We start from the raw sequence: 27805 nt of genomic DNA on the forward strand, positions 1-27805 counted from the left end.
AACCATGCCTGTTGTTTTCTCCAAGAAGCAAACACCGGGGTTAGTCATTTGACTTTGTTCAGCTACATTTGCAAAGACTTCTATTGCCCTCTCATCCCTTCACAAGCACAACCTTGAATGGAAAATCCCTTGCCCTTAAAAAAGAGAATACTGTTCAAATATACCTTGATCTTTTCAAGGGTAAAATCCATTCCACTTTACAAGGTCTTTGAGAAAAGAATATAGGGGATCTATGATTGATTTTTTTTAATCTGACAGTCAAGATACCGTAGTGTCCTACGGCACAACCCCAAGATGGAGGTCCACCAGCTTCTTCTAAAACATACCTTGGTCTGGAAGCAGCAGTAGAGTTGGGTTAGGTACGGGTGTTTCCGCGCCAGGGCCAAAATCCTCTTCTCTGTCATTGTGCAGTCTACGTCATCATCCTGAAGGATGACATCCTTCTTCAGGACCTTCACAGCATATACTTCATCTTTGCCTTTGAGCTCCGCCAACATGACCTGTAATCAGCCAAAACCACCCCGTAAGTCTATACTTGTAGGGAATCAAAAGAAACCCAAGTCAACATCAAATGCTTTAAAGTCTCCTTTTTGTTCTTTAATTTTAAATAGCATAATAGTATTTAAAATGTAAAGACTACCCATCCTAATACAGCTACTACAATTTATTTATTTTTAATCTCTAACAGTGTCCAGGCAAAGAAAAGTTCAATGCACATCTATTAAATAATTACTCGTATGTTCATATAATTTGTCATACTTGCAATTAGAGTACAGCAAATAGATTCTTTTTTAACTGAACATTATTTCATAAGCATTTCTCTACATGGTCTCCGCCATATCATAGTTGCTGGTACTCAATTCAAGTATATCAGTAACAGTTTAACCATTTACCTCATATTAGACATTTGAGTTACATCTAATTATTATTATATAAACTGCATCAAGCATTTTTACACATATAATTTTTTCTTTCTTTTATATCACAGTTTTAAGATGGAAAGCCTTAGAAGTGGATTATAGAGTTAAATATTTTGCACATTTCCTAACTGACTTTCAAAGAGGAGGTACAATATAATCTGCCGCTGGCAATGTAGAAGTGCTTTAGTTTCATGCAAATTTACCAACAGTGGGTGCTTTCACTTAAAAAACGTTTTTGCTCATGTCATGGGTGTGAAATGTTACCTCAATGCTGTTTTAACTGGTGATGAAACTAAAAATATTTGTTTTCTAATTATATTTACGTTTTGTGCGAATTATTTGTCAATTTCCTCCGTCTAGTTATCTATTTTCTTACACATCTCTATGAGCTTGGTATATAAAGTTACTACCACTTTACTTTTTTTTTTTTTTTTTTTGTGGTATGCGGGGCTCTCACTGTTGTGGCCTCTCCCGTTGCGGAGCACAGGCTCCGGATGCGCAGGCCCAGCGGCCATGGCTCACGGGCCCAGCCGCTCCACGGCATGTGGGATCTTCCCGGACCGGGGCACGAACCTGCGTCCCCTGCATCGGCAGGCGGACTCTCAACCACTGCGCCACCAGGGAAGCCCCCACTTTACTTTCTGCAAATGTTTTTCTAAGACTGTTTTATGATTTTCTGTTATCTTTTTCTATTGAACAGGGTCCCCTATCTTATGTAGTCGAATCTGTCCTTGTTTACCTTTATGGTTTCCTCTATAGCTTTAAAGCTGGGAATGTGATTCCTTCTCTAGAGAGCAAATTAGCAGTTCTATTTTCTTAAAGTTTTCCTATCATTTGATATTTTTGCACTCATTTCCCTATAAAAGTGACAAGACTTTCTCCCATTGAATAACTCCCAAGCACAGTATTCTAGTAGAGCTAAAGAACGGTAACTCAGAGGCTTCACGAGGGTGTTCAGGATGTTAGCCTGAAGACCTCTGTCGCCCACGTATACTACAAACTCTTTAAAACTGGCTCAAACTTTGGCAGCGATTTCTCTGAAGAAGCAACCTAAACGCTCCGGAGTCATCACAGTTCCCAGCCTGCTTACGCCCTATGACAACCTGGAAACTCTGAGCCTGCTTCTTTCCCCTTGAATCTTGCTCACAATTAAACCAGGTCCTGCTCACATCCCAGAGTTATGCCTCCTCAGAGGACTGGGGTCTGTTTCTTATTTAACCAGTCTCTCCAAAGAAGGTGACTGCTTCATCTTTTGCCATTTAAGCCAATCCCAGTTCCTTTCCTGCCACTGCGATCTCAGGATGAGATGGGGCAGGTGAGATGGGTTAAGAACCGGGGCTCATAGCCTGGGGTTTCCAGAGAGCCACTCCCTTTGGAGAGAAGTGGAGCAGGTCTGCAGCTCAGCCTGCAGAAGTCCAGGATGCGTGAGGGCATGGGACCCCTGGGAGCTCCCAGAGCCAGGCACCTGGGCCCCAGAGCACCGGCGCTCTGCTCTGGGAAGTCCTAGAAAGATGACTCCCATCGACCCCCAGGCATGGCTTTGGGAAGAGCAGGAATAATCAGGGGTCTGAACTGAAGTGTTAACCAGCTTCCTAGGCTCTCTGCCCTTCCATCTTCTTTCTAAAATAAACGGGATTGTTTTTCCATCTCACCCCACCTTCAGAATGCTGGCTGATCACTGCAAATACTTTAGCGGGCACACTCTGCACCCAGGCCCCACATCGCTGTGTCGGGCTCGGACACAGCAGGAGAGGGAGAATGGAACCGAGGGCAATGGCCCCTCATCTAAGACATGAGACAGCTGTGCTCAGTCTCTTGCCAGGTGCAGAGGACAAACGAGACATTTAGTCAGTGGCAGAAAAGTCAGTTGAATAACATTATATTTCCAAACTAATACATGCTAAGATTTCCTTTGAGCCCCAGGTTCACTGAGGGCAGAGGTTCTAGAATTCATTTCCAAAGTCTTCATGATGAATTAAAGCCAGAATTTCAGACGGATCTCTGAAGGGAAGAAAGCTATCGTTACTATTCTCGATAATGGGATGCCAGGCACACGTAGTGCCATTTAAACCGTTCCAAGTGCTTTCTCCCCCACTCTCTCACTTGATTCCTGTCCCCATTTGACAAACGAGAAAAACTAAATCCCAGAGAGGTGGAATGACTACACTGAACTCCCACAGCTAGTTAGCAGGAGAACCCTGGCTCCTGTCTGCTTGGCCTCAGGCCATCTGCACTCAACAAGGAAGGAAAACATAATCAGACTAGGCTGAAATGTTCATCACTTAACCTTGGACCAAACCAGCAGCCCTGCCCCTGCATGTCACAGACCTTGCCGAAGCTGCCTTTGCCCAACACCTTGATGAAGTTGAACTCATCCAGGCCCAAGCGCTTGGCCTGGCCTTGCCGGACTTCACCATTCTCGCCCGGGCTCGCCAGCTGGCCGTCGGTGGATGCTGCTGCCCTGTGCTCCTCCCCTCGGTTGTCAAATGACAAGGCCTTCCGGATGTTGTTTTCAAGTTCTTTTATTTCTAGGGCCAAGGGTGACAAGATACTGCATGAGCGCATACCTCACGAGCCCTTCCCATTAGGATTTAATACTCAGCATTTACCCCCATGAGCTCTCAACCCTCTTTCTGGTTCTTCACAGCAGCAGACCCAGTGGGGCATCCCTTTACGTGGCTTCATTTGCTCTGCACACTTTCCTTGGCACCTAACGTACAGCAAGGCCTAGGCATGCAAAGAGGAGGCCGTCCCCGCCAACCAACTCCTTCAGATCTTCCTTTTACTCTGGGACCAGGCCACCTCTCCGAAAGCCCCCTTCAGCCAGTAGCCTATTTATTCCATTATTCTAGGTGTAATGGAGGAATCCTGGCCTTCTCTGGAACCTCGCAGAGTCCCAAAGGCAACAGGTACCCTTCCAGTTTCCTTTGAAAATTAGAACAATGACTAATGGAGAACCATTGTTACAGTAATTATTGGTGAGGTAATTATTTCAATAGCTGGGACTAAGAAGCCTTTACCTTCTAAGGGACTTTATTTGGCCTTGTTGCTGGGTTTATTCTAAATACCCATCTTACACAAGGTTATTTAACAAAATGAACAATGGGCTTATCATCACCAAAAGAACTGCTTCCCAAGAGTGACATGCTGCAAATTTATCTAGGACGGGACAGGGATTCCTCAGTACAATTTCACAACTACGACACAGCCTTGTGCCCCTCCAGAGTATGTGACCTGAATTACCTGGGGATGATAAGGCTGGATGATCCTTTGACCTTTTCTATTTGAGGAAGCTTTATTGTTAGCTATATATTCACCAAGACGTACACTCCTCTGTGTAGAAATGGGCATCTTAAGCATAACCCATTTTTAAAAGATGCTCGTGGATAACTGGGATCACAGGAGGGGAACACAAACTACTGACCCTTGGGAATCAGAATCACGCATTAGTGACCACGTGCTGCTTGACATAAAGACAACTTTGGCTTCTTTTCCGAAGGACTGAGGCCCAGGAGAGCTCACTCCAGGAACCTGGAGATCTTCCTCGGATCTGGAGTTTGACTACTCTGAGATGTGTCGGGGCGGGGGGGGGGGGGGGGTGAAGACAGCTTCCGAGTCTACAGATATGCCCACGCCAATTCTGCAGTTTTCTATCTCTTACTCTTAACTAAGTATAACTTTTGGTCTCAGCACAGAGCTTCTCAGCCTAACTTCCAAGGCAAGTTAATAAATGGATTTTGGAAGACAGAACTTGGATGCTTGGGGATATCAAAACTTGAAGAAAATGTCTTTCTATGTGTTCTTACAACAGAGGGAAGAGGAATAGTGCCTTATTTCTGCTCTGCAATAATGCCATGTCTTGCTAAGAGGGTTTTCACGTCCCTCTGTGCTCACAACACTGCTGGGGAATGCTGTACTTGCACTGACTGGGGCCAAAGAGAGGTCCTGAGGGGCACGGTGTCCTGCCAAGGCTGGACAGCACTCTGGGCAGGGACCAGGCCTAGAAACCCAGGCACCTCATCCGTTACTTGGGGTCTCTTTACCATATGACCCTGGCTCCTTGAAGCTCTCAAAGGAGCTCTCAGTATTAAAAAAAGGGAAACGTGAAAATACCCACACTGGGTCGGGATAGCACCTGCTTGCTTGGAGGCCCCAGAGGACCGTCAGCTTACTAACAGATGGGTCAAACCTCTTTTGAAATGAAGCAGAGTATAAAGGTGCAGAAAGTGAACCAGAGCGGCATGGAGAGGCGCTCAGACCAATTATTCTGTGGCCTCAGGACCGGCATACCCCCTTGCAGCTGTTTTATTTACTCCTAGGTAAGGGCTAGGGTCACGCCAAGGGCTGGGTCACAGGGATGACCCCCAGGGAGGGTTCGATGGCATGGATTCTGAGAATGGGGTCCCTATGCCAGGAGGGGCGCAGTCTCACCCTTACCCCTGACTTAGTTCCTGACCTTTGGACAAACCTTTTCAACTCTCTGCCTTCCACTTCCCACCCTGTAACCTGGGGACAGTAAGGGAGCATGGACAAGAGAGTCGGCGTGAGCATAAAATTAGGATAAGGAAGACGAGAGAAAAGGGGCTACAGAACATCAAGGCGCTACTGTTACGATTCATTAATGGTGGCGACTGTTCTGCCGGTGCAACAATCCCTTCCCAGTGAGATCTGGTTCTGGTCGCCAGAGGGGAAGGTCTTAAACGTGTAAGTGCCTCCTCAGCCTGGCATCCTTGGCTGCCTGTAGAATTCAGAAACCTCTGAGGACTTTCAGCACATTCTGACAGCGAAGGAAACGTCCTGAGCTGAGCTCTACAGGGGAGTCAGTCCCAGAGCTGGCTTCCTCCCCACTGCTTCTCTCAGGCTCTTCGCCAGCCTCACCTTCCTATCCCCACCCACCCACGTGGTAGATGCCCTCCCCCACCCATCCCCCCGACTCCTGCCCTGTTCTCAGGTTTCCGGTACCTTGATGAGAGTCAGGGAGGAAGGAAGCCAGGCTCAGCTGAGCAGTGCTGACGGGCCTGGGAGCAGCGGGGTAAGAGAAGGGCTTCTCCCTCTCCTGAACGTGGAACCAGGGAGAGGCAAAAGAAAAAAAGAACCACAGCACCCCAGCTCGCTCTCTCTCGCCCTGCCTGGGGGGCATTTCAGGCTGGCACAGCCATTTAGTGCCTCACCCTCAAGAAAGCCTTGTAGAGGGAAAGCACAGCTACGGAGTCAGCTGGGAAAGGTCACCTGGAGACCCTCCAGGGCTGCTGGCTGTTTCTGCTCACAAGGCCATGCTTGGATGAAGAGGCCTCGGGCTCCCTCGTCCTTCCAAGGACAGAGCTCAGAGGTAAAGAAGCAAATCTGAGAGTCTCACCTTGGTCACAAGGGGAGGTGGGGGCCGACCTGGATCGATCTTCCTCAGACGGTGAGCTTCCGGAAGCAGGCTGCGGGGACTCAGCCCCAGCAATGAGCTAGAGAGGGGGAGAGAACGAGGGGAGAGAGGGATCAGAAGGGAGCGTGGGGAGTTTCCCTGAGGTCAAAAGCATCAAGAAACGATGCCAGGGGCCCTAGGAGTCCCTGGCGCACAGCAGCAGCTGCTGAATTGACAGTTTGAAGGCAGAGACTCAAGGTTTCATTTGACAATTAAAGGGAAGAAAACAAGAGATGTCAGTCTGCTTGATTTTTATTCTATCCAAATACAGCTGACCTTTCCAAGCGAAGCCCAACCTTCCCCCTTCCATGAAACCTCCTTGCCTACCCAAGAAACGCAAGTTACCTCATCCAGTGCAACTTGACACCTGCCTCTAACAGCTGCTTGCCATGCATTACTTTGTTCAGCTTCATTTCGTTTGGGGCTCGCTACTCAGGTAGACTGTAGGTTCTTTGAAAGTTAGACCCTATCTAGTATTTGTACTGCTCCTGGCAATTGCAGAGAGTGATACACACAACAGAAGCTCAATAAACGTCTTCAGGTGTGTGGGTATTTGTCGGCAATTGGCAAATTTTAGCAGGACACCCCCAGGGAAGTCTGTTTCCCGGCATAGATGCTGGCATATCCACTTTAAGTTCCCATTTAAGTCAGAGGTTTGGACTCAGAGATTGCAAGCCCTTCTGCTCCCTTTTACTCTTGATCTACCTGCTGTGCACACACGTTCTTTCTGGATGCTGGACTACTTGCGAGGGGCCATGTTAAGGGAACCAAAGCTCTAGCAAGCCTGACGCTCCTGCAAAAAAGCCCCTGAAGCTTCTGGCCAAGGGCACTTGTCTCCCATCCTCTCGTACTAACTTGAGCTACTATTTGGTTCACTTGACTTTTTCCAGCTTTTGCATTAGAAGCATCAAAGCAATAAAAGTATCAGGACTGAAGTCCTTTAGTCTTTGACTTTGTTCCTTCCTGAATTTCTCCATGTTGGCTTCTTACCTCCAGGATCTCCCAAATCCAAGACAGATAGACAATGCCTGGCTACTGCCATTATGGCCCATGTAAATACAGAGGAGGGGGCAGGTACTGAGTTTTCTCTGAAATGTTTCATGGCAATAAGGATTCTGCCTCAGTTTACTTCTAGCAAGAAACAAAATCATGTCCCCTGAACAGGGCTCTCTGTAGAGCTCATAAATGTGTGTGTTCAACACTGTCATCACAGGCTGTTCGTCTAACCTGCCTCCCCGGTGGAGCCCCAGCATTCTGGGTGCTGACATTCTGCTTGCAACTCCCATGTCTTGGGTCAATAACTGAAGTCCTGTTTCCACCAGGGGGACCGACAGAGCTGAGAAGAGCCACCAGAAGCACAAAATCTCACAGTTAACCAGAGAAGAGAATGTTTTTTTCCTCCAATTCTTAAAAAACTGCTTTGTTTATTGGAAAGGTAAGGAAGAAGAAGTTTAAGAAGATGGAAACAACCCAAACCTTCCCATTTCAGGGAAAAGGCTCCTCTGAGAGGCAGCAGGGAAAAGGCATGGGCAGCTTCTAAAATGCCCTTCAGAAGGTATTTCAAGCGAAAATTCAGGGACATTTAGGAGTCAAGTTGTAGAGGCGCCCAGAGTCAGGCTTGTTTTCTAGTAAAAAAAAAAATACCGGGCAACAAGGGCCACCCACCCCCACCAGGATTTCTTGCCCAGTTAACATGGTTCCAATTTTCTCATAACTTAAGTCTTTCAGAGAATTCTTACATTTTCTAGGCTAGGATCCAAGGCTAGGAAGGGCCTTCAAACAAAATGCTACGGATACCTTTAGCTCTATTTACATCTGTGGGCCCTGACTTACCAAAATAACATTTTAGCAAATGGATCTCTTCCTACTGACATTCAGAATGCTATACGGATAGAAACAGGGCTTTGGTCTCCAAAGACAGGCCCAGATGTTTCATGTCGCGGGACATAACAATATTCCTCGGGCAGCCGAGTGCCGGCACTAACACAAATCTTCTTGGCTTGCTTCCTAGAAAAGAATGTGGTTCCAGCTCTTCATCCATTTATCCTCATTAAAGTGATACCAGAGGCAAAGTCTGAGCACTGACATTGCTTTCATGCCAGTCCTGGAGGCAGATAAGTCTATTTCCCTGTCTAGAGTCGAGTCTTTTCTGGAGGGAATTCCGGAGTCCTCATCTTGAAGCTGACATTCCCCTAAGAAACAGCACACTTGAGACTTGCTTAGCTTTTCCCCACCTCTGGAACCGAAGGAGACTTTCATGCTACCTGCCTGACCTTTTCTTTTTTCTTTTCTCTTGAAGCACGTGCTGCTTCAAGTCCAGTGTCTCAAACCCAGCAGTCTCAGAACGTCACTCCAAGTGACTCTCGGGAAGCCAACACAGAGATGCTGGCTCACAAAGAGCTCCAGAAACACCACCAAAGAGCCAGTTACCTTTTTCCTCCTCTGGCCACTGTTGGTGATTTTGTCTGGAGTGACGCCCAGGTCAGCCAGCACTTTGGCAATGCCCCTGGCGTCCACGCCACAGTTGGGAGCCACGTTGGTCTCGCAGCGCCGGTGAACGTTCATCTTGCAGACTGTAAGGAAGCACAGAGGAGAGGCTTCCAAATGGTCATAGCCTAAAACATTACCTTATTTTGTGCTGGTTGTAAAAGGAACACACGTTCATTTGTTAGAATTTAGAAAATGGAGAAAGACAAAACAAGAAAAATGAAAGATCACCCATCATCCCCTCACACAGAACTAAAATCATCCACCATATGGAGAGAACCAGCTTACGGATAAATAAAAATCACATTGAAATTTCCTTTCAGGGAGCAGAACACTGACCATAGAACTTAACTGGTTTCTCTGAAGAAAGTTCAATCGGATGCTGAACCCAAATGGGTCCCCTGTACACAGTTCACTCTATTACTCTGCTGAAATGTGGGAATATTCCCGAGAGAGGAATGCCCACAGTACAGCCTATCAAGATGTTCATCTGAAAACAAAGAGACTGAATGAGGTGACCTCCAAGGCCCCTTTCAAATCCAAAATCTGGGTTCAGAGGGACAAAGGCCATGCCTGAATGTCTCTGTTTTGTCCACACCACTTCACTGTCCTTAGTGTAGGACATCAAAGGCGAAGACGTCAACTGTTTGGGTTTCCAGTCCAGCACATAAGGAGCTTGGAAGTTGCTGTTCTGCCCTAATGGGTAAAAAGCTCAACAAACTGGAAAATCAACAACTCTTCTTAAGATTTATCAGAGAAGTAAGGTCACAGGGCAAACCACTGCCCTGAGGGAGAGACAGACAGGTAACTATATGAATCACAACTTAGCGGAGCAGAAACTCCAGAGCAGCAACCCCGTGGAAACCAGTGCAGGGTAGGGAAGCTGGCACCGAAACTGACGAACTGCTGGGGTCCCAGAGCGGACAAGTCTGAGAGTCAAAGACTCTAGGCTGACACCGTCATAGGGGTCCCCGCACTCTGGGAGCTTTACCTCTAATTGTCTGACCAGGCTTCTCACAGTGAACATTGGAGAAAAATTCCCTCCTGCTTATGACAGGGGGAGAGGGAAAGGATTTTGAAATATACCAGAGCACCCTGTTCTTAACAGGGCCTACTCTCAGGAGAAGCTATTTTGCCAGAGACTAAACTATTGTAGTTTTATCAGATCCTAATCAAACTGGGGGAAGGGAAATACCCAACTCCAGCCCATGCTAGCTATCCTGTCCCACATAAGGTGGAGCGGGGAGGGGGGGGGACCCTGAGAAACATGTGTAAGCTCATAGTTCAGAGGCACAGGCTCACAGAAAGACTGAGATCTAATCATATGACTACAGAATGCTTCCCCTCCCCCAACACCTTAGCACCATGTTACTAAAGGCCTTTTATTGCAGTTCCTGTTACCCAACACATCATGTCTGACTATCAAAAAAAAAAAAAAAATTACAAGGCATACTAAAAGGCAAAAAACAGTTTAAAGAGACAGGGCAAGCAGCAGAACCAGACTGAGACATGGCAGAGATGTTAGAATAACCAGACCAGGAATTTAAAACAACTATGATTGATATGCTACGGGCTCTAGTCAATAAAGTAGACAGCATGTAAGAACAGATGAGCAAGCAGAGAGATGGAAATTCTAAGAAAGACTCAAAAGGAAATGCTGGAACTCAGAAACACTGCAACAGAAACGAAGAAGGTCACTGACGGGCCCATTAGTAGAATGGACATAACTGAGAAAAGAATCTCTGAGCCTGAGGATATGTCAATAGAAACTTCCAAAACAGAAAAGCAAGGGAAACCTACTGAAAAAAAAAAAAAAGGAACAGAATATCTAATAAATGTGGAAGGATTACAAAAGATGTAACATATGTGTATGGGAATACTAGAAGGAAAAAAAAGGGAGAAATGAACAAAAGAGATATTTGAAGCAAAAATGACTGAGAGTGTCCTCAAATTAAAGTCAGACACCGAACCGCAGACCCAGTGAGCTTAGAGAACACCAAGCAGGATAAATGACAAAAATCAAAACCAATAACAAACTACACCTAGGCATATCGTACACAAGCTGCATAAAATCAAAGGTAAAGAAAAATAATCCTGAAAGAAACCAGAAGGAAACAACACCTCACCTACAGAGAAGGAAAGATAAGAATTACATCTGACTTCTTCTCAGAAACCACATAAGCAAGAAGAGAGTAGAGTGAAATGTTTAAAGTACTGAGAGGGGGAAAAAAATGCAGAATTCTGTAGCCTGTGAAATTATCCTTCAAAAGTGAAGGAGAGGGCTTCCCTGGTGGCACAGTGGTTGGGAGTCCGCCTGCCGATGCAGGGGACACAGGTTCGTGCCCCGGTCCGGGAAGATCCCACATGCCGCGGAGCGGCTGGGCCCGTGAGCCATGGCCGCTGACCCTGCGCGTCTGGAGCCTGTGCTCCGCGGCGGGAGAGGCCATAGCAGTGAGAGGCCCGCGTACCGTACAAAAAAAAAAAAAAAAAAAAAAAAAAAAAGTGAAGGAGAAATAAAGACTTTCTCAGACAAATAAAAACTGAGGGAATTTGTTGCCAATAGACCTGCCTTGCAAGAAATGTTAAAAGAAGTTCTTCAGGCAGAAGGGGAGAGGCAGCATGTGGAAAGGAGGGCCTCTGGGGTGTGGAGTTCCCGAGTTTGGAGGCTATTAGCAAAAGATGGTGGATCGCTTGGCAAACAGTGAAGCAAATACTAGACGTAAAAATATAGTAGAAAACTGTTTTGGAGCAGCTGGCCAACCCTTAACTATACCTGGACGGGTTCTTATTGGAGAAGGAGTATTGTCTAAGTTGTGCAGAAAAAAGCCTAAAGCAAGGCAGTTTTTCTTATTCAATGATATTCTTGTGTATGGCAATATTGCCATCCAGAAGAAAAAATATAACAAATAACGTATTATTCCCCTGGAAAATGTCACAATTGATTCTCTCACAGATGAGGGAGACTTGAGGAATGGATGGCTGATCAAGACACCAACTAAATCATTTGCAGCTTATTCTGCCACTGCCACTGAGAAATCAGAATGGATGCATCACATAGATAAATGTGTTACTGATCTGCTCTCCAAAAGTGGGAAGACACCCAGTATGAACGTGCTGCCGTCTGGGTTCCTGACTCTGAGGCAACTGTATGTATGTGTTGTCAGACAGCAAGATTCACACCTGTTAATCGTCGTCACCACTGCCGCAAATGTAGTTTTGTTGTCTGTGGGCCCTGCTCTGAAAAGAGACTTCTTCCCAGCCAGTCCTCTAAGCCTGTGAGGATTTGTGACTTCTACTATGACCTGCTTTCTACTGGGGACAAGGCCAGGTGCCAGCCTACTAGATCGGACTCTTATAGTCAGTCACTGAAGTCTCCTTTAAATGATGTATCTGATGATGATGACGACGATGATAGCAGTGACTAAGGGAATATTTTGAAATATTTAATCGGATGTGACTATCTGAGAAATCAGGTCTGGGGGGAATGTAAAATCCTGAGCTTTCTGTCAGTTTTGCTCTAGCAATGAATTTGCCTGAGAAACTTTTAACCTGTGTGCCTCAATATATTCTACAGAAAGGAGGTCCTGTTACCATCCTCCAACCCCAACTGCTGCTGCCACTCTCTCCTCACCTCCCCCAGCTCCCTATTCTTCTACAGGGATAGACTATTGCGAAAATATCAGAAAAGTTTTTGGTTTCTTATTCTTGTTTTAATTCTACACTATTTTCTTGAATGGTTGGGAAAAGACGTTTATTTAACATATCATGTACTATACTGTTGTTTATTATATGTTCTGTAATATGGAAAAATTAAAAGCAAAGAATGATGGAAAAGGAGTATGATGTGGTTAGCTAATAATGTTATTAGCTTTTTTCTAACCATCCTATCTAAAGGTTAAGACACCAGTAACAGAAATACATGCTTTGGAAATACTTTGGTTGGCTTTTTCACACACCAGGTGGTGCCTTATCATAATACCCCTGTTGCATGGAATAAGCCCCTACCTCCTCACTTTTCAGTTTGTTTTCAAAATACACTGGTGCAGGGCTTCCCTGGTGGCGCAGTGGTTGAGAGTCCGCCTGCCGATGCAGGGGACACGGGTTCATGCCCCGGTCCGGGAGGATCCCACATGCCGCGGAGCAGCTGGGCCCATAAGCCATGGCCGCTGAGCCTGCACGTCCGGAGCCTGTGCTCCGCAATGGGAGAGGCCACAATAGTGAGAGGCCCATGTATCGCAAAAAAAAAAAAAAAAAAAAAAAAATACACTGGTGCTCTTTGAGGTGTAAAATGAATGTTATAAATGCGTGTAATTAGAAAGTACTTCTCATTTGACAGCTACAAATAACTAAATTTAGAGGTTCTTTATTCCATATGAATAAATATTTTCCGTAAAATAGTTGTGATTACTGTATATTTTTACTTTTTGTAGGTACCACATTATAATTGTCATTCTGAGGAATCTGGTTTGAAATTTATCAAATACAAATTGTCACTGCATTATTTCTACTTTTAGTGAGACGTATTTTTAGGTGTAAATCATCTGCTTTAACATTGTTTCTAGAATGAAAAATCTTATACAACTTCTTGAAATTAACCAATCTCTTTAAAAAAATCTCATGCTAGAGCACAGATCTACTCAGGTTGAAGATCTGGAAGAAATAATGTATGAGAATGGTTAGGAGAGACCAGTTAAGTTTGACTAGACTTCATATTTGTGGAAGTATTTTCTATTTCAGTGTGAAACTATCTTGAATTTACAAATATAGTATTATATTTTATAAAGTTTTGTAAAGTCCCAAACAATATTTCTCGTTTTGTAAAACAACTGTATGTTTAATCTGTTTCTGAAATCATTTTGCAATCTATGGAAACAGAGTAGCAATTGATCTTTCTAAATTGTGAACTTTATTGAGTCAGTCTAGATTACTTTTAAGAAGAGGTAGTTTTTCAGTCTTTGCTTTCGAAGCAGCCATTAGGTTGAAAGTATATTTATCATATAAAACTTGATGCATTTTGCACTACTCTCTCCATTTGTATGCTGCAAATAACTGTAGTCTTTCAAATATGAAAAATCAGTCTGAAGTTTGTTTTAAATTCTAAATTCTTTTGTTTTAAAATCTTTAAATCTGGATATATTGCAAAAGTCATGAGAGGTTTGATTTAGTAACTTGTGATGGAGGATTCTTTGGTTTGGTTAAGGCACTCACTTTACTTTTAAATTGTGAAAGCACCTGAGATATATAGATCTCCCTGTAGGAAATGTGAAAGAAAGGCGCAACAGGTTTTTTTTGTTTGTTTTAATATCATATGGACTTCTGTTTCTAAGCAATATTTACATATAATCAATAAACATATCCAAAAAGGACCATGAAATCTGAGAAGTGCTAATGGAGACTTGCTGGTACATAGGAACCTAGCAAATTCAGGAACCAAGGGGAAATGTTCTGAGAAAACATTTATGTTGTCAACCTCTATTGACTCTGTTTTTACAATAAAAAATATTTTATAACTTAAAAATAAAAAAAGTTCTTCAGAAAGAAGGAAAATGATATCAGTCAAAAACTCAGATCTACATAAAGAAAGGAAGAGCATCAGAGAAGGAATAAGTGATGCTAAAATAAAAACTTTTAGTTTTTAAATTCTTACTTGATCTAACAGATAACAACTTTTCAAAATAATAATAGCAACAATGTTTTCAATTATTATGCTTATATATATGTATAGAAAATATATGCTTATGTATAAGTGAAATGAATGACTACAACAATATAAGGAGTGGGACAGAGGAACTAGGAGTATTTTGTTATTATAAGGTACTTGCACTACCCATGAAGTATTAGAGTGTTATTTGAAAGTGGGCTTGGATTAGTTGTAAATGTATATTGCAAACTCTAGGGCAACCACTAAAATAAGAAAAAAGGAGGAGGAGGAGGAGGAGGAGGAGGAGGAGGTGAGGAGGGGGACGAGGGGGAGGAGAACGAGGGGGAGAGGAAGGGGGAGAAGGAGAAGAACTGATATGCTAAGAAAAAAGAGAAAATGGAATCATATAAAATATTCAATTAAAAGCACAAAAGGTGGAAAGAATGTGGAAGACAAAAATAGGAACAGAGAACAAGGGCATCAAATGGAAAACAATAGCAAAAAAGGTACTCATTAATCCAACTATGCTGATAATCAATTTAAATGTCAATGGTCTAAATACACCAATTAGAAGACAGGGATTGTCAGAATGGATCACAAAACAAGACCCAGTACATATCATCTACAAGAAATACACTTTAAATATAAGACACATATAGATTAAAATTAAAGTTATGGAGAAAGATATACCATGTTAACACTAATCAAAAGAAAGCCAGAGTAGCTATATTAATTTCTGACAGGGCAGACTTCAGAGCAAGGAAAGTTATCAGAGACATCAAAGGGCACAATGATAAAGGGGTCAATTCTCCAAGAAGACATTAAAATCCTTAATGTGTATGCACCTAACAACAGAGCACCAAAATACGTAAGGCAAAAACAGCGAACTGCAAGGAGAAACAGATGAACCAACTATTATGGCTGAAGACTTTAACACCCCTCTATCAGAAATAGACAGATACAGAAGGCAGAAAATCAGTAAGGACATAGTTGAAGTCAACAGTCACATTAATCAACTGGATATTTATTGACTGCCTCATCCAACAACAGCAGAACACACATTCTTCTCAAGCTCACATGGAACATTTACCAAGACAGAGCACAATCTGAGCCATAAAACACATCTTAACAATTTTAAAATAATAGAAATCATATAATGTCTGTTCTTAGACCACAGTGGAATTAAATCAGAAGTCAGTAACAGAAACATATTCGGAAAAATCCCCAAATACTTGGAAATTAAATAACATACTGCTAAGTAACACATGGGTCAAAGAAGAAATCTCATGAGAAATTTTAAAATATTTTGAATTGATTGAAAATGAAAATACAACTTTTCATAATTAGTAGGATGCAGCAAAACCATCCTTGAAAGACACAATCTGCCAAAACTCACACATGTAATGCAGTGTAAAAGATCTATATCTATTAAAGAAATAAAATCAGTAATTAATAGCCTTCCAAGACAGACAGTACCAGGCTCGGATAGGTTCACTAGTGAATTCCAGGACCACACACTTAAGGAAGAAATTATACCAATCCTCTACAATATCTTCTAGAAGATGGAAGCAAAGGAAACATTTCCTAACTCCTTTTATGAGACCAGCATTACCCTAACACCAAAACCAACAAAGCCATTACAAGAAAAGACAACTGCAGACCAATATCTCTCACAAATATAGATGTAGAAGTCCTCAACAAAATACTACCAAATTGAATCTAACAATGTATAAAAAGAAATATATATCATGACAAAGTATGATTTATCTCAAGTATGCAAGGCTGGTTCAATATTTGAAAATCAGTTAATGTAATCCATCACATCAACAGGCTAAAGAAGAAAAATCACAAAGCCTATCAATCAATGAAAAAGAAAAAAACATTTGACAAAATCCAACACCCATTCATAATAAAATCTCTCCGCAATGAAGAAATAGAGGGGAACTGCCTTAACTTGATAAAGGACATCTACAAAACCCTACAACTAACAACACGCTTAATGGTAAGAAACCAGAAGCTTTCTAGTTCCAAGAACAAGGCAAGGATGTCCCTTCTCACCACTCCTTTTCAATACTGCATTGGAAGTACTAGCTAACGCAATAAGACAAGAAAAGGAGGTAAAAGGTATAGTGCTTAGAAAGGAAGAAATAAAACTGTCTTTGTTTGCTGATGACGTGATTATCTATGCAGAAAATCTGAAAGAACTGACCAAAAAACTGGAACTAATAAGTGATTATTGCAATGTTGTAGGATACAAGGCTAATATACAAAGCCAATCACTTTCCTATTTATCAATAATGATTAAGTGGAATTTAAAATTAAGAACATGATATCATTTGCATTATCACCTAAAAACTGAAATACTTAGGTATAAATCTAAGAAAATATATACAAGACTGAGGAAAACTACAAAACTGATGAAAAACAAAAACACAACTAAATACATGTAAAGATATTCCATGTTCATGGGTAGGAAGTCTCAATGTTGTAAGGAGGCAGTTCTTCCCAGTGTGATCTATAGACTCACTGAAATCTCAATCAAAATCCCAGGAAATTATTTTGTAGAGATTGACAAACAGATTCTAAAGTTCACATGGAGATGCAAAAGACCCAGAATACCCAACATAACATTGAAGAAGTGTTGGACAACCAACACTACCTGACTTCAAGATTTACTGTAAAGCTATAGTAATCAAGGCAGTGTGTACTGGTGAAAGAATAGACAAACAGATCAATGGCACAGAATAGAGAACCCAGAAATAGACCTCCATAAACATACAGCTGATTTTCGACAAAGGGGCAAAGGCAATACAAGGGAGCAAAGATAGTCTTTTTCAACAAATGGTGCTGGGACAACTGGATATCCGATGCAAAAAAAAAAAAAAAGAACCTAGCCACAGATTTTACACCCTTCACAAAAATTAACTCTAAATGGGTCATAAACCTAAATATAAAACTCAAAACTATGAAACTCCTAGAAGATAACACAGGAGGAAATCTAGGTGCCCTTGGATACGGCGATGACTTTTCAAATATAACACAAAAGGCATGATTAATGAAAGAAATAATTGATAAGCTGGACTTCATTAAAATTAAAAACTTTTGCTCTGCAAAAGACACTGTCAAGAGAATGAGAAGATAAGCCACGGACTGGGAGAAAATATTTGCACAAGACATATCTGATAAAAGCTTATCCAAAATATGCAAGAACCCTTAAAACTCAACAATAAGAAAATGAACAACCCAATTAAAAAATAGGCAAAAGACTTGACTGGAAACCTCACCAAAGAAGATATACAGATAGCATACAAGCATATGAGAAGATGCTCCACATCATATGGCATTAGGGAATTGCAAATTAAAACAAGATACCACTACACACGTTTTAGAATGGCCAAAATCTAAAACACTGACAACACCAAATGCTGGTGAGGATGTGGAGCAACAGGAATCCTCATTCATTCCTAGTGGAAATGAAAAACGTCTTCCACTTTGGAAGACAGTTTGGTAGTTTCTTACAAAACTAAACATACTCTTAGCTTACAATCCAGCAATCACACTCCCGGTATTTACCCAAATTAGTTGAAAACGTATGTCTACACAAAAACCAGCACACGGATGTCTACAGCAGTTTTATTCATAATTATGAAAACCTGGAAACAACTAAGATGTCCTTTAGTAAGTGAACGGCTAAATAAACTGTGGTAAGTTCATACAATGGAATATTATTCAACACTAAAAATACATTAGTTATTAACCCATGAAAGACATGGAGGAAACTTATGAACACTACTAAGTGAAAGAAGGCAATCTGAAAAGACTATATATTATATGATTCCAACTATATGACTTTCTGGAAAAGCAGAACCACAGAGACAGTAAAAAGATCAGTGATTGCCAGGGGTTGGGGGGAGGCAAGGATGAATAGCCAAAGCACAGAGGATTTTTAGGGCAGTGAAACTATCCGTATGATACTATAATGGTGGATACAACACACTGTACATTTGTCCAAACCCACAGTATATCCAACACCAAGAGGGAACCCTAATGTAAACTGAGGGATAATGATGTATCAATTTAAGTTCACTGATTGTAACAAATATATCAGTCCGGTGGGGACGTTGATAGTGAGGGAGGCTGTCCATGGGTGGGGGTAGGAGGGTATATTGGAAATCTCTGTACTTGCTCCTCAATTTTGCTGTGAACCGAAAACTGCTCTAAAAGTTAAAGTCTATTAAAACACACACACACACACACACACACACACACACACACAGAGTTTCTGGAGTGAAACCAGGCAGGATGGCCAGACCTCCTACTGGCCCTTCACGGCCTGGTCCCTGACCTAGAGGGAGGGACAGCGCAGACTCCACTCCCCCTCCTTCCCAACCCAGGCTTGAAGAGTTCAAGTGAATTATGGAGCTGAAGATGCCCACAGAACCAAAGGCAGGGGTGTGGGGATGGGGGAGCATGTGCGCTGATGGGAGGGGACCTTTCTCAGACAATATAAACGAACGAGAAAGCTCCACCACAGCCTGGCCAAGGTGCCAAATCCATTAACTGAGTTATTACTAACAATGCCTGAAAATCCTCAGAGCCTCCCAGACTGCAGGCAGCAGCACTCAGCTCTGAATCCTCTGTCCCACTCCCCTTAGCAACAGCTACCCTTTGACACACAGCCCACCTCACCTGCACCTGCCCACCAACTTCACGCAAGTCGTCTTCTGTCTCTTCTTGAGGTGACAGAAAGGACAAGAATGAAGCAACCAAATGAAGAGCGAGAATTTCTTAGCAGGGGCAGCTTATCTAGGTGATTTAGTCACTGGCGCCCCCTGGTGTTGTAACGCCAGACCTGTCCATCCTAATGAAACAATTAGCTCAGGTTGGCTGGTCAGCAAGATAGGATCGGTCTTCGGAGACTTTGTTTTTCATTTTTTTAAATTCTGTTACTTCCCTAGGAGAACTGTGTAGTTGTTCCAATAGGTTAAGTTTAAAAAAAAATCCAATAACATGTCAGTTAAAATGGACCACATGAAAAAGCAACTTTGAAAGTGCTTTGAAAAGTCTGGAAACAAGAGGGCAAAGTTGGCTGAGGGAGGGGAACTTGACATAATTTAGGCAGCCACAGTGGGGCTCCTGGAAGCTGTAAGGTGACACCCAGAGGCTGCAGATCAGTAAGAGAAAGTGGATGTGCCAGTTGGAATCAAAAGAAAGGGGAAGTCAGAAAGAGAAAAACAAATACCGTATGCTAACACATATATATGGAATCTAAGAAAAAAAAAAAAGGTCATTAAGAACCTATGGGTAAGACGGGAATAAAGACACAGACCTACTAGAGAATGGACTTGAGGATATGGGGAGGGGGAAGGGTAAGCAGGGACGAAGTGAGAGAGTGGCACGGACATATATACACTACCAAATGTAAAACAGACAGCTAGTGGGAAGCAGCCGCATACCACAGGGAGATCAGCTCTGTGCTTTGTGACCGCCTGGAGGGGTGGGATAGGGAGGGTGGGAGGGAGGGAGACGCAAGAGGGAAGAGATATGGGAACATATGTATATATATAACTGATTCACTTTGTTATAAAGCAGAAACTAACACACCATTGTAAAGCAATTATACTCCAATAAAGATGTTTAAAAAAGAAAGGGGAAACGTTTGGGGCAGACAAACCAGCCAAATCACCCCCCTTCTGCACTCCTCTGCCCCATCCCAACTGGTGAGCACCCAGGCCCAGTGGCAAGGCTCCCAAACCCCTCATAGCTCGAGGCTGCCCCTAAGACTTCCCTTTCCAGGCAGCTTCATATTGTTCATTTTCAACTGTTCCACCTGGATGAACTGCACTGGGAAGAAACAGCTGCCCTGCTGGGGCTCTTCTAAAAGGAGGATCATTATAGTACTACTACCTAGTTTTTCATCACATATTTGTTGAGCTCCTACTCTGTGCTGGGTGGTACTGCAGCAGCAGTGTCATCCTCAGGACAGATGGGGGCTCGAGCACTCTGACCTTCATTTTGGTTTCCATGTTTCCACCCTTTTCATAGCTGAGATTAAAGCGAGGGTTGCAATGGTGCAAGTCAAGCTGTTGGGATTTCTCCCAAAGCAAGCGGATGACACTGTCAGAACAATCACAAAGGGAGATGGGCAGGCCTATGTGCCCTGCAGAAATCTCTTTACATGAGGGTTACTTGGCCCTAGAGGGTAAGCCAGGGCAGTGGTTTGATTTTGTAACAGATTAGTCAGCCACGCCACACTCAGAGGCAGAGCACACACAATTCTGAACAGGAAATCGTGTGCTTGTGCCATGGAGGTTGGCAGGGGTGGGAGAGTGACTGATGCAGAGTCCTGGGCAGAAGATGAGAACAGGAGGTTAGAGGGGAGCTCCTTGGGGGTTAAACTGCGCACCAACTGTCACCAGATAGAGACTGGGCACTGGAACCACCATTCAAAGCTTTCCAGAAGCAATGACTGGCCAACTGTCTGCTACCTGGCATTCCTCGGACGAAAACTCTGACTGAGTCTCCCACTGACCTTCCACTTATGATGCGGGGCATTTGTCATGATCCCCAGGCATTGCCAGCTGCTACTGCAAGGATTCAGAATCAACCAAGGAGGCTCCTGTGGCATTTCAGTGCTGAGCAGGGAACTGCTTCCTCCTCCCCCGCCCTCTAGGTGTAACTCGTTACCTACCTAGAACATCTTCCCCTGCCCTCCTTTCCAGGTCCTTCTCCTCCCTCAAGGTGTAGCTCAAGCCCCATTCCCCCCAGCAAGCCTGTCCTGACCAAGTTCCTGTTGGCCTCTCTTGCCCTTGAACTGCTCACACGTATTTCTGATTCACCGCTTGAACTGTTGTCTATATTTAACTTATGTTTTAATGCCCAAGTAGAGGGCAAGTTTCTAGAAAACTAAAGTGATGTTTTATCTCCAAGTTCTCCCTGATGCCTTGCACAAAGCAGGATGCCATGCTTTTCAGTGTATTCTAACTCTGTGGAAATTAGTTAACACATAGGCAGCAAAAATGACCAGACGCCAGCAGATAATAGGTAACTGAAATCCTGAAGTCACTACATAGGCAGTTTCTGATCATGCAAAATTAAATGTCGAGGCACGAGAAGGTGAAGCAGGCAGTGAACATGACTTATGTAAAAACAAACAAGCAACAAACAGACGAAAAGTGTCCTTCTGTAATTCCCTCCTTATGTGGTTCAACCACAAAAGATAGGGCTTGAAGTTACTACAGGACTTCTACGAGCACTTCTTCATAATTATTCATACAAATGCATGAAGATGCATATATGAGGATGTCTGCAGCAGCATTAAATGGTGAGGACACAGAAACAAGTAAATGTCCATCAAGAAGGTAAGCTTTAAATAATGTATGGAATGTCCCATGATGTGGAACATTAAGCAGCCAGTAAAAAGAATGATGTAACCTTGTATACGCTGACTTGTAGGAAAAGCAAATTACAGAACAATGCCTATAGCATTTAATTAACAAACATTTGCTGAATGCTAATGTGTCCGGCACTGTTCTAGATGCTGGGGAAACAGCAGAGAACAAAACAGACCAAAAAAACCTCTGCCCTCATGGATCTTATATTCTGATTAGGAGAGAAAGAAATAAACATAAAATATAGGTAATTTAAGTTATTAGAATGTGACAATTGTTTTAAAGAGGAAAAAAAAGCAGAGGAAGGTGAAGGAAGTTAAGAGATGGGAGCTTCAGTTTGTAGAAGGGTAGGCCTCCCAGAGAAAGTGATCATATTTCCGTGTGTGTGTGTATGGTGGGAAGGGGGGTGGGCAGCTTCTAAGTTGGCTTATAATAATCTCCACCTTCTGGTATCTGACCCTTCACACCATTCCCTCCCATTAAATGGGGGGCTGGACGTAGTGATTCTCTTTTAACAAACAGAAAATGTCAAAAGTGATGGGATGTCATTTTTGAGATTGGGTTACAAAACAGTACGGCTTCTGTTTTGGGCATCCCCTCTTGCTTTCTTGTTTGCCTGCTCTGAAGGAGACCAGCTTCCATGCTGTAAGTTGCCCTCTGGAGAGGCCCATGTGGCAAAGAACTGATGTCTCTAGCCAACAGCAACATGAGTGAGCTTGGAAGGGATTCTCTTCCAGTTGAACCTTCAGATGAGACCAAAGCTCCACCTGTCAGCTTGATGCAAACTCACGAGAAAACCTAAGTCAGAAGCACTCAACTAAGCTGCATTCAGATTTTTAACCCAGAGAAACTCTGAGGTAATAAATATTGGTTGTTTAAGCCACTAGGTTTTGGGATAATGTGTTATACACCAACAGATGCCTATTACAGCGTACATGTGTGTATATAAGTATTCATGCAACAAATGCACACAGAAAGGCTTGAAAGGATCCACAGCAAATTGTTAGTAGCAGTTAAGGCTGGGGATGGTTGTGGAAAAAGAACACAAAGGGTTTTAATATTTTTTATACATATGCTTAAGACTTAAGTCTTGCTTGAATCTTTCCTAGTGAGAATTATTTATGTATTATTTGTGGCTTTGTTTGTTTGTCTTTTGGCCATGCTGCACGGCATGAGGGATCTTAGTTCCCCGAGCAGGGATTGAACCCATGCCCCCTGCCATGGAAGTGCGGAGTCTTAACCACCGGACCGCCAGGGAAGTCCCTTGTGTTTTTTTTTTTAATTCTAAAAATACGAATAAAAGTTGAAGAAATGACAAGGAACCTAGCTGTCAAAAAATAATAGTGAAGGGCTGATATTTTAAAAAATGATGAGAATAAAAATCCTTTTTCATGTCTCTAATGTTTTTTAAATATCCAAAAAGGAAGGAAGGAAGGGAGGGAGGGAGGGAGGGAGGGAGGGAGGGAGGGAGGGAGGGAGGGAGGGAAGGAGGAAGGGAGGGAGGGAGGGAGGGAGGGAGGGAGGGAGGGAGGGAGAAGACCTTTTCTTCCTCCTATCTTTATGGCTCTTGCAGCCACTCCACGAGGTATATACAGCTAAGATCACTCTGTTTTCATTACTTTCATTATAATTCTCAGAAGGCAGGTGGGCAGTTGGGGTCACCTGGCCAATGGGCCCTGCCTGTAATTGCCCAGCCAGGCAGTGACAGAACCAGGACAGACCAGTTCCCTGGACTCCTAATCTGGGATCTTCACTGGCCACAGCTCTCTGCCTAAGGGGTTTCCCCCAAACAAGATGGTCTGTTCTTCATTACCCACGGGACAGTGACACTCTGCCCCTTAGCCCACAAAAGCAGGCTCGGATCACAGCTGTTACTAGGATAGGATCTGAGAGAGAGTCAGGAAGCCAGGAAGGAGATTCTTCAGGAATTTCCAGGCCAGAACTTTCCCAACTGTACCTATCCTCCACCTCGGTACAGAGCTGCAGTCAGAGAGGACAGGCAGGAGTAGGGAGCCCACCGCAGATGGGGACCGGCAAACCAGGAGGGCACTGTGGATTGTGAAAAGAGGTCTGGCTTTCTGTTAAATTGCCCATCGGTGCCTGATGACTTCAGGGCGGCTGTGCTGGAGACATGAGTGTGAGCTCATGGGCAGAAGAGAGGCGGGCAGTGACCCACAGGACACGTGAGAACCCCACATCTTCTTTAGAGAAGGAAACACAAATCCTAAGGTATTGGCAGTCTCTACCTCCACACGGAAATAACTCCATCAGTCAATGGAAAAACAAAACACAGGTGCAAAAGGACCCTAGGGAGTTCACTGTACAGGTGGTCAGGTTGGGGAAGCAGCACAGTTCAAATAAAGTGAAGAATAAAAAGGGTTCAAATGCCTCAGTGATGCTAATATTTGAACCTCTGAAGCTAATTTCTGGACTAATAGTGGCTGAGGGCTCAGACAGACCCTCAACGAGCCTGGAGAGAGACACAGCAACTGTGCCAGCACTCAAATCATAAGACAAAAGACAGGAGGGAATTCCCTGGCAGTCCAGTAGTTAGGACTCCGTGCTTTCACTGCCGAGGGCGCAAGGTTCAATCCCTGGTCGGGAAACTAAGATCCCGAAAGCCACGGGGCACAGCTAAAAACAAAAACAAAACAAAACAAAACAAAAAAACAAAGGACAGGAATGAAATATTTTGCCTTATCACTTAGCGCTGGTGTTTTTCTGCCCTGATTAAGGACTCAGTTACCAAAAATAGCCCGTGAGCATCCTCCAAGCGTCTGTCCCCTCTGGGCTGTGGGAGGGAGGTGGCAGCCCGGAAGACAGAGGCATCCCAACAGGCCCCTTGTTGTATCCCCTTTGCACACTGTTCTCCATTCTCCACCAGTAAAAAGGGGGTAATTATGTTCCCTCACCCTGGTTGACAGAGGGACGATCCCTGAAAGAGTATATGCACCACACTCGAACCCATGTGGCTCAGGCAATTTTAGGCTGAAGGGAGAGTGACCAGGACAGTCTCATGGATCCTTCCTTATAGACCCAGGCTCGAGAGAAACTGGTTTCACTAAAAATACCTAAACCGATTATCGCCAGGAGCAGGACAGGCAACAAAGCTGAAGCCAAAGACCAGCAGGCCAAGTGGCTGGTGTCCCACCACGACCAGGGGATAGGGGCTCCAGCCCAGGAGGCCAAGCCAGCCTGATCCAGCAGAGGTGAGGATCTGACGGAGTCTCCCCGAGCAGGAGAGGGCACGGAGCACGGGTCAGAGCCAGGGCAGGAGCCCGCTGCCTGGGTTTAACTCCAGCTCCATGGGGACTTGCTCTGGGACCCCGGGCAGGTAACTAAGTCTTGATTTCCTTTTCTTAGCAATCATAGGAGCGGAACCAGGCTTAGACCCAGACACGAGGGGCCCCTGCCCTGGCCCTTCCTGGCCTCTTCTAGTCATCAAACTCTCCACAGGGTAAGGGGCCGGCAGGGGCAGAAAGACTTGAGGTTGAAAAAGGATCAAAAGTGAGAAGCAAACACAGGGGATTGGCGGGGGGTGGGGGGCAGTGAAACCACTCTGTATGATACGTGTCATCATACATTTGTCAAAACCCATAGAGTATCCGACACCAAGAGTGAAATTAATGTAAATTACGGACATTGGGTGATTATGATGTGTCAATGTAAGTTCAGCGACTGTAAGAAATGTATCACTCTGGTGGAGGTGGTGATGGTGGCGGAGGCTCAGTGTATGTGGGGTCAGGGGGTATATGGGAAATCTCTGTACCTTCAGTTCAGTTCTGCTGTGAATCCAAAACTACTCTAAAAAAATAAAGTCTATTAATTGAGAGAGAGAGACAGGAACAGCAAGAGTAGGAAAGGAGCAAGGAGGAAATGGCCAAGTCATGGTAGCAGAGGAAAAGGACAGGGAACATCTGTGAACTTTTGCTGGGGGCCTAAATTCTGAACAGCCTTTACCTTCTCGTCTCTGTGTGGCCTGACCCCCTCACGTTCCCCTGGGCTCCAGTGAACAGGAATCCTTGCTCTAGGCAGCCTCGTTCATCCCATCCTTTACTTGAGCAGGCTTGAGAGTGTTTCCTGCCAAAACAGAGCTGAGTACACCATCCCTGGGCCCTGCCTTCTCCCGGGGTCGTCCAGGGACCCACAGCCCTAGTTGCTGCGTCTGGGCATCTGGGCTGCTTTCTAAAGATATCAATATTTATGATATGACGAATCTTCATTTAGATTCCCTAGATAGATCAATAATTAATAGATTTACTAAAAACCAGACATGGCTTCATCAGAGTCCCGTCCAAAGCAGGCACTCTGCTTCCCAGCAACCCCACTCAACTTTCCAAAAAATGCATCACTCCTCTGAAAACATCTGAGATTCCTGCTGCATTGTTTTCTTTCTCTTCCTTTGTTTTAATGTCACGTAATGGCAAAAAGGATTTCGGGTAGGCCCTGTTTCTTTCAGGTCACGTGCTAGAATTCTAGAAAGGGAAATGTGAATGTCTGGGAAGCTCACACAGGACACGAGATGTGTCAGCAGCAGCACTTCCTCCTGTCCTGGGGCAGGTCGTCCTCATTTCCCGCGACAGCTGTTTCCAACCCTGCTCATGCCTTCCACACCACCCCCACTTCTCACCTCAACTTTGAACAGGATCTCCTGTTTCAGAAATCCTTATTTTTATTTGCAATGCCCTCAAAAGATTCAGAACTTAAATGATCACTCTGCCTAATCACCTCCTCCTGGACTCCCTTCCCCAACATAGGATACATATCTGTACCCTGGCCTGGCCTTGAGGCTTTCCTTCCACAGGGAGAAGGGGTATCCATCTCTCTGTCCCTGTTCTGTCAATGGTCCCCTGTCTCTCCTGGCTCACCATTTCCACTGTCTTTTTCCTGATTATATAAAATAACCTGAAAATACTTCACCCTCCATTCTCACTTCAGCCTCTGCACTTGGGCATCCATCCCCACTGCCCCACCAAGACAGCTCCTGCTGAGGGCACTAGTGACCTCCCTGTTGTTAAATCCAACCCCATGTTCAACTTTTTTTTAAGTTTTATTGAAGCATAATTGACCTACAACACTATGTTATTTCCAGGTGCACAACACAGTGATTCAATATTTCTATACATTACAAAATGAGCACAATAAGTCTAGTTACCATCTGTCACCATACAAGGATACTACAGTATTACTGAATCTATGCTCCATGCTGTACATTTCATCCTTGTGACTGACTCACTTATTTTGTAACTGGAAGTTTTTACCTCAATCTCCCTTACCTATTTCACTCCCCCCCTCCCCCCATCAACCACCTGTTTGTTCTCTGTTTCTATGTCTGTTTCTGTTTTGTGTTTGTTCACTTGATGTTTTATAGATTCCACATATAAGTGAAATCATACAGCATTTGTTTTTCTCTGTCTGACTTATTTAACTTAGCATAATACCCTCTAGGTCTATCCATGTTGTCACAAATGGCAAGATTTAATTAATTTTTATGGCTGAGTACTATTCCATTGTGTGTGTGTGTGTGTGTGTGTGTGTGTGTATACATCTTTATCCATTCATCTATCAATGGACACTTAGGTTGCTTCCATATCTTGGCTATTGTAAATAATGCTGCAATGAACACAGGGGTACATGTATCTTTTCAAATTAGTGTTTCTATTTTCTTCAGGAAAATACCCAGAAGTGGAATTGCTGGATCATATGGTGGTTCTATTTTCCCATGTTCTACTTCTTACTTTAATAACTTCTTGGAAACATTTGGCACTATCCATCATTTCCTTCTTTAAATTTAAAAAAAATACTCTACTCTTTTGGCTTCCATGATGCCATCCCTTGCTACTTTTCCTCCTACCTCTGAGGTCTTTCCCTCCCAGCTTCTTTGCACACTCATCCTAGGATGCTGGTACCCCACCCCACCCCCCAGATTCCCAAGTTGTTTTCTTCTTTCTTC

At 43.8% G+C, this 27805-nt stretch overlaps 1 protein-coding gene, 1 long non-coding RNA gene and 1 pseudogene across 5 annotated transcripts in view; 2 read left to right on the forward strand and 1 right to left on the reverse strand.

The window, feature by feature from the left end:
- LOC125960907 (uncharacterized) overlaps positions 1–27805 on the forward strand; it is an 840695-nt gene that overhangs the window by 196240 nt on the left and 616650 nt on the right. The gene's annotated exons all lie outside the window — the stretch shown is intronic.
- Positions 1–27805, reverse strand: part of PRKCE (protein kinase C epsilon) — a 509933-nt gene that overhangs the window by 157482 nt on the left and 324646 nt on the right. For all 4 annotated transcript variants that reach the window (XM_004264993.3, XM_049696373.1, XM_049696375.1 and 1 more), the window contains 4 exons: positions 8764–8906; positions 6277–6373; positions 3249–3448; positions 327–500 (listed from right to left, as the gene is read on the reverse strand). In XM_004264993.3, coding sequence (XP_004265041.1) covers positions 327–500; positions 3249–3448; positions 6277–6373; positions 8764–8906 — 614 coding nt within the window. The remainder of the gene's footprint in view (positions 1–326; positions 501–3248; positions 3449–6276; positions 6374–8763; positions 8907–27805) is intronic.
- On the forward strand, positions 10920–12958 carry LOC101276657 (pleckstrin homology domain-containing family F member 2-like; annotated as a pseudogene).

This window comes from Orcinus orca, chromosome 13 (assembly GCF_937001465.1).
Source record: "Orcinus orca chromosome 13, mOrcOrc1.1, whole genome shotgun sequence".
Lineage (NCBI taxonomy): Eukaryota > Metazoa > Chordata > Mammalia > Artiodactyla > Delphinidae > Orcinus > Orcinus orca.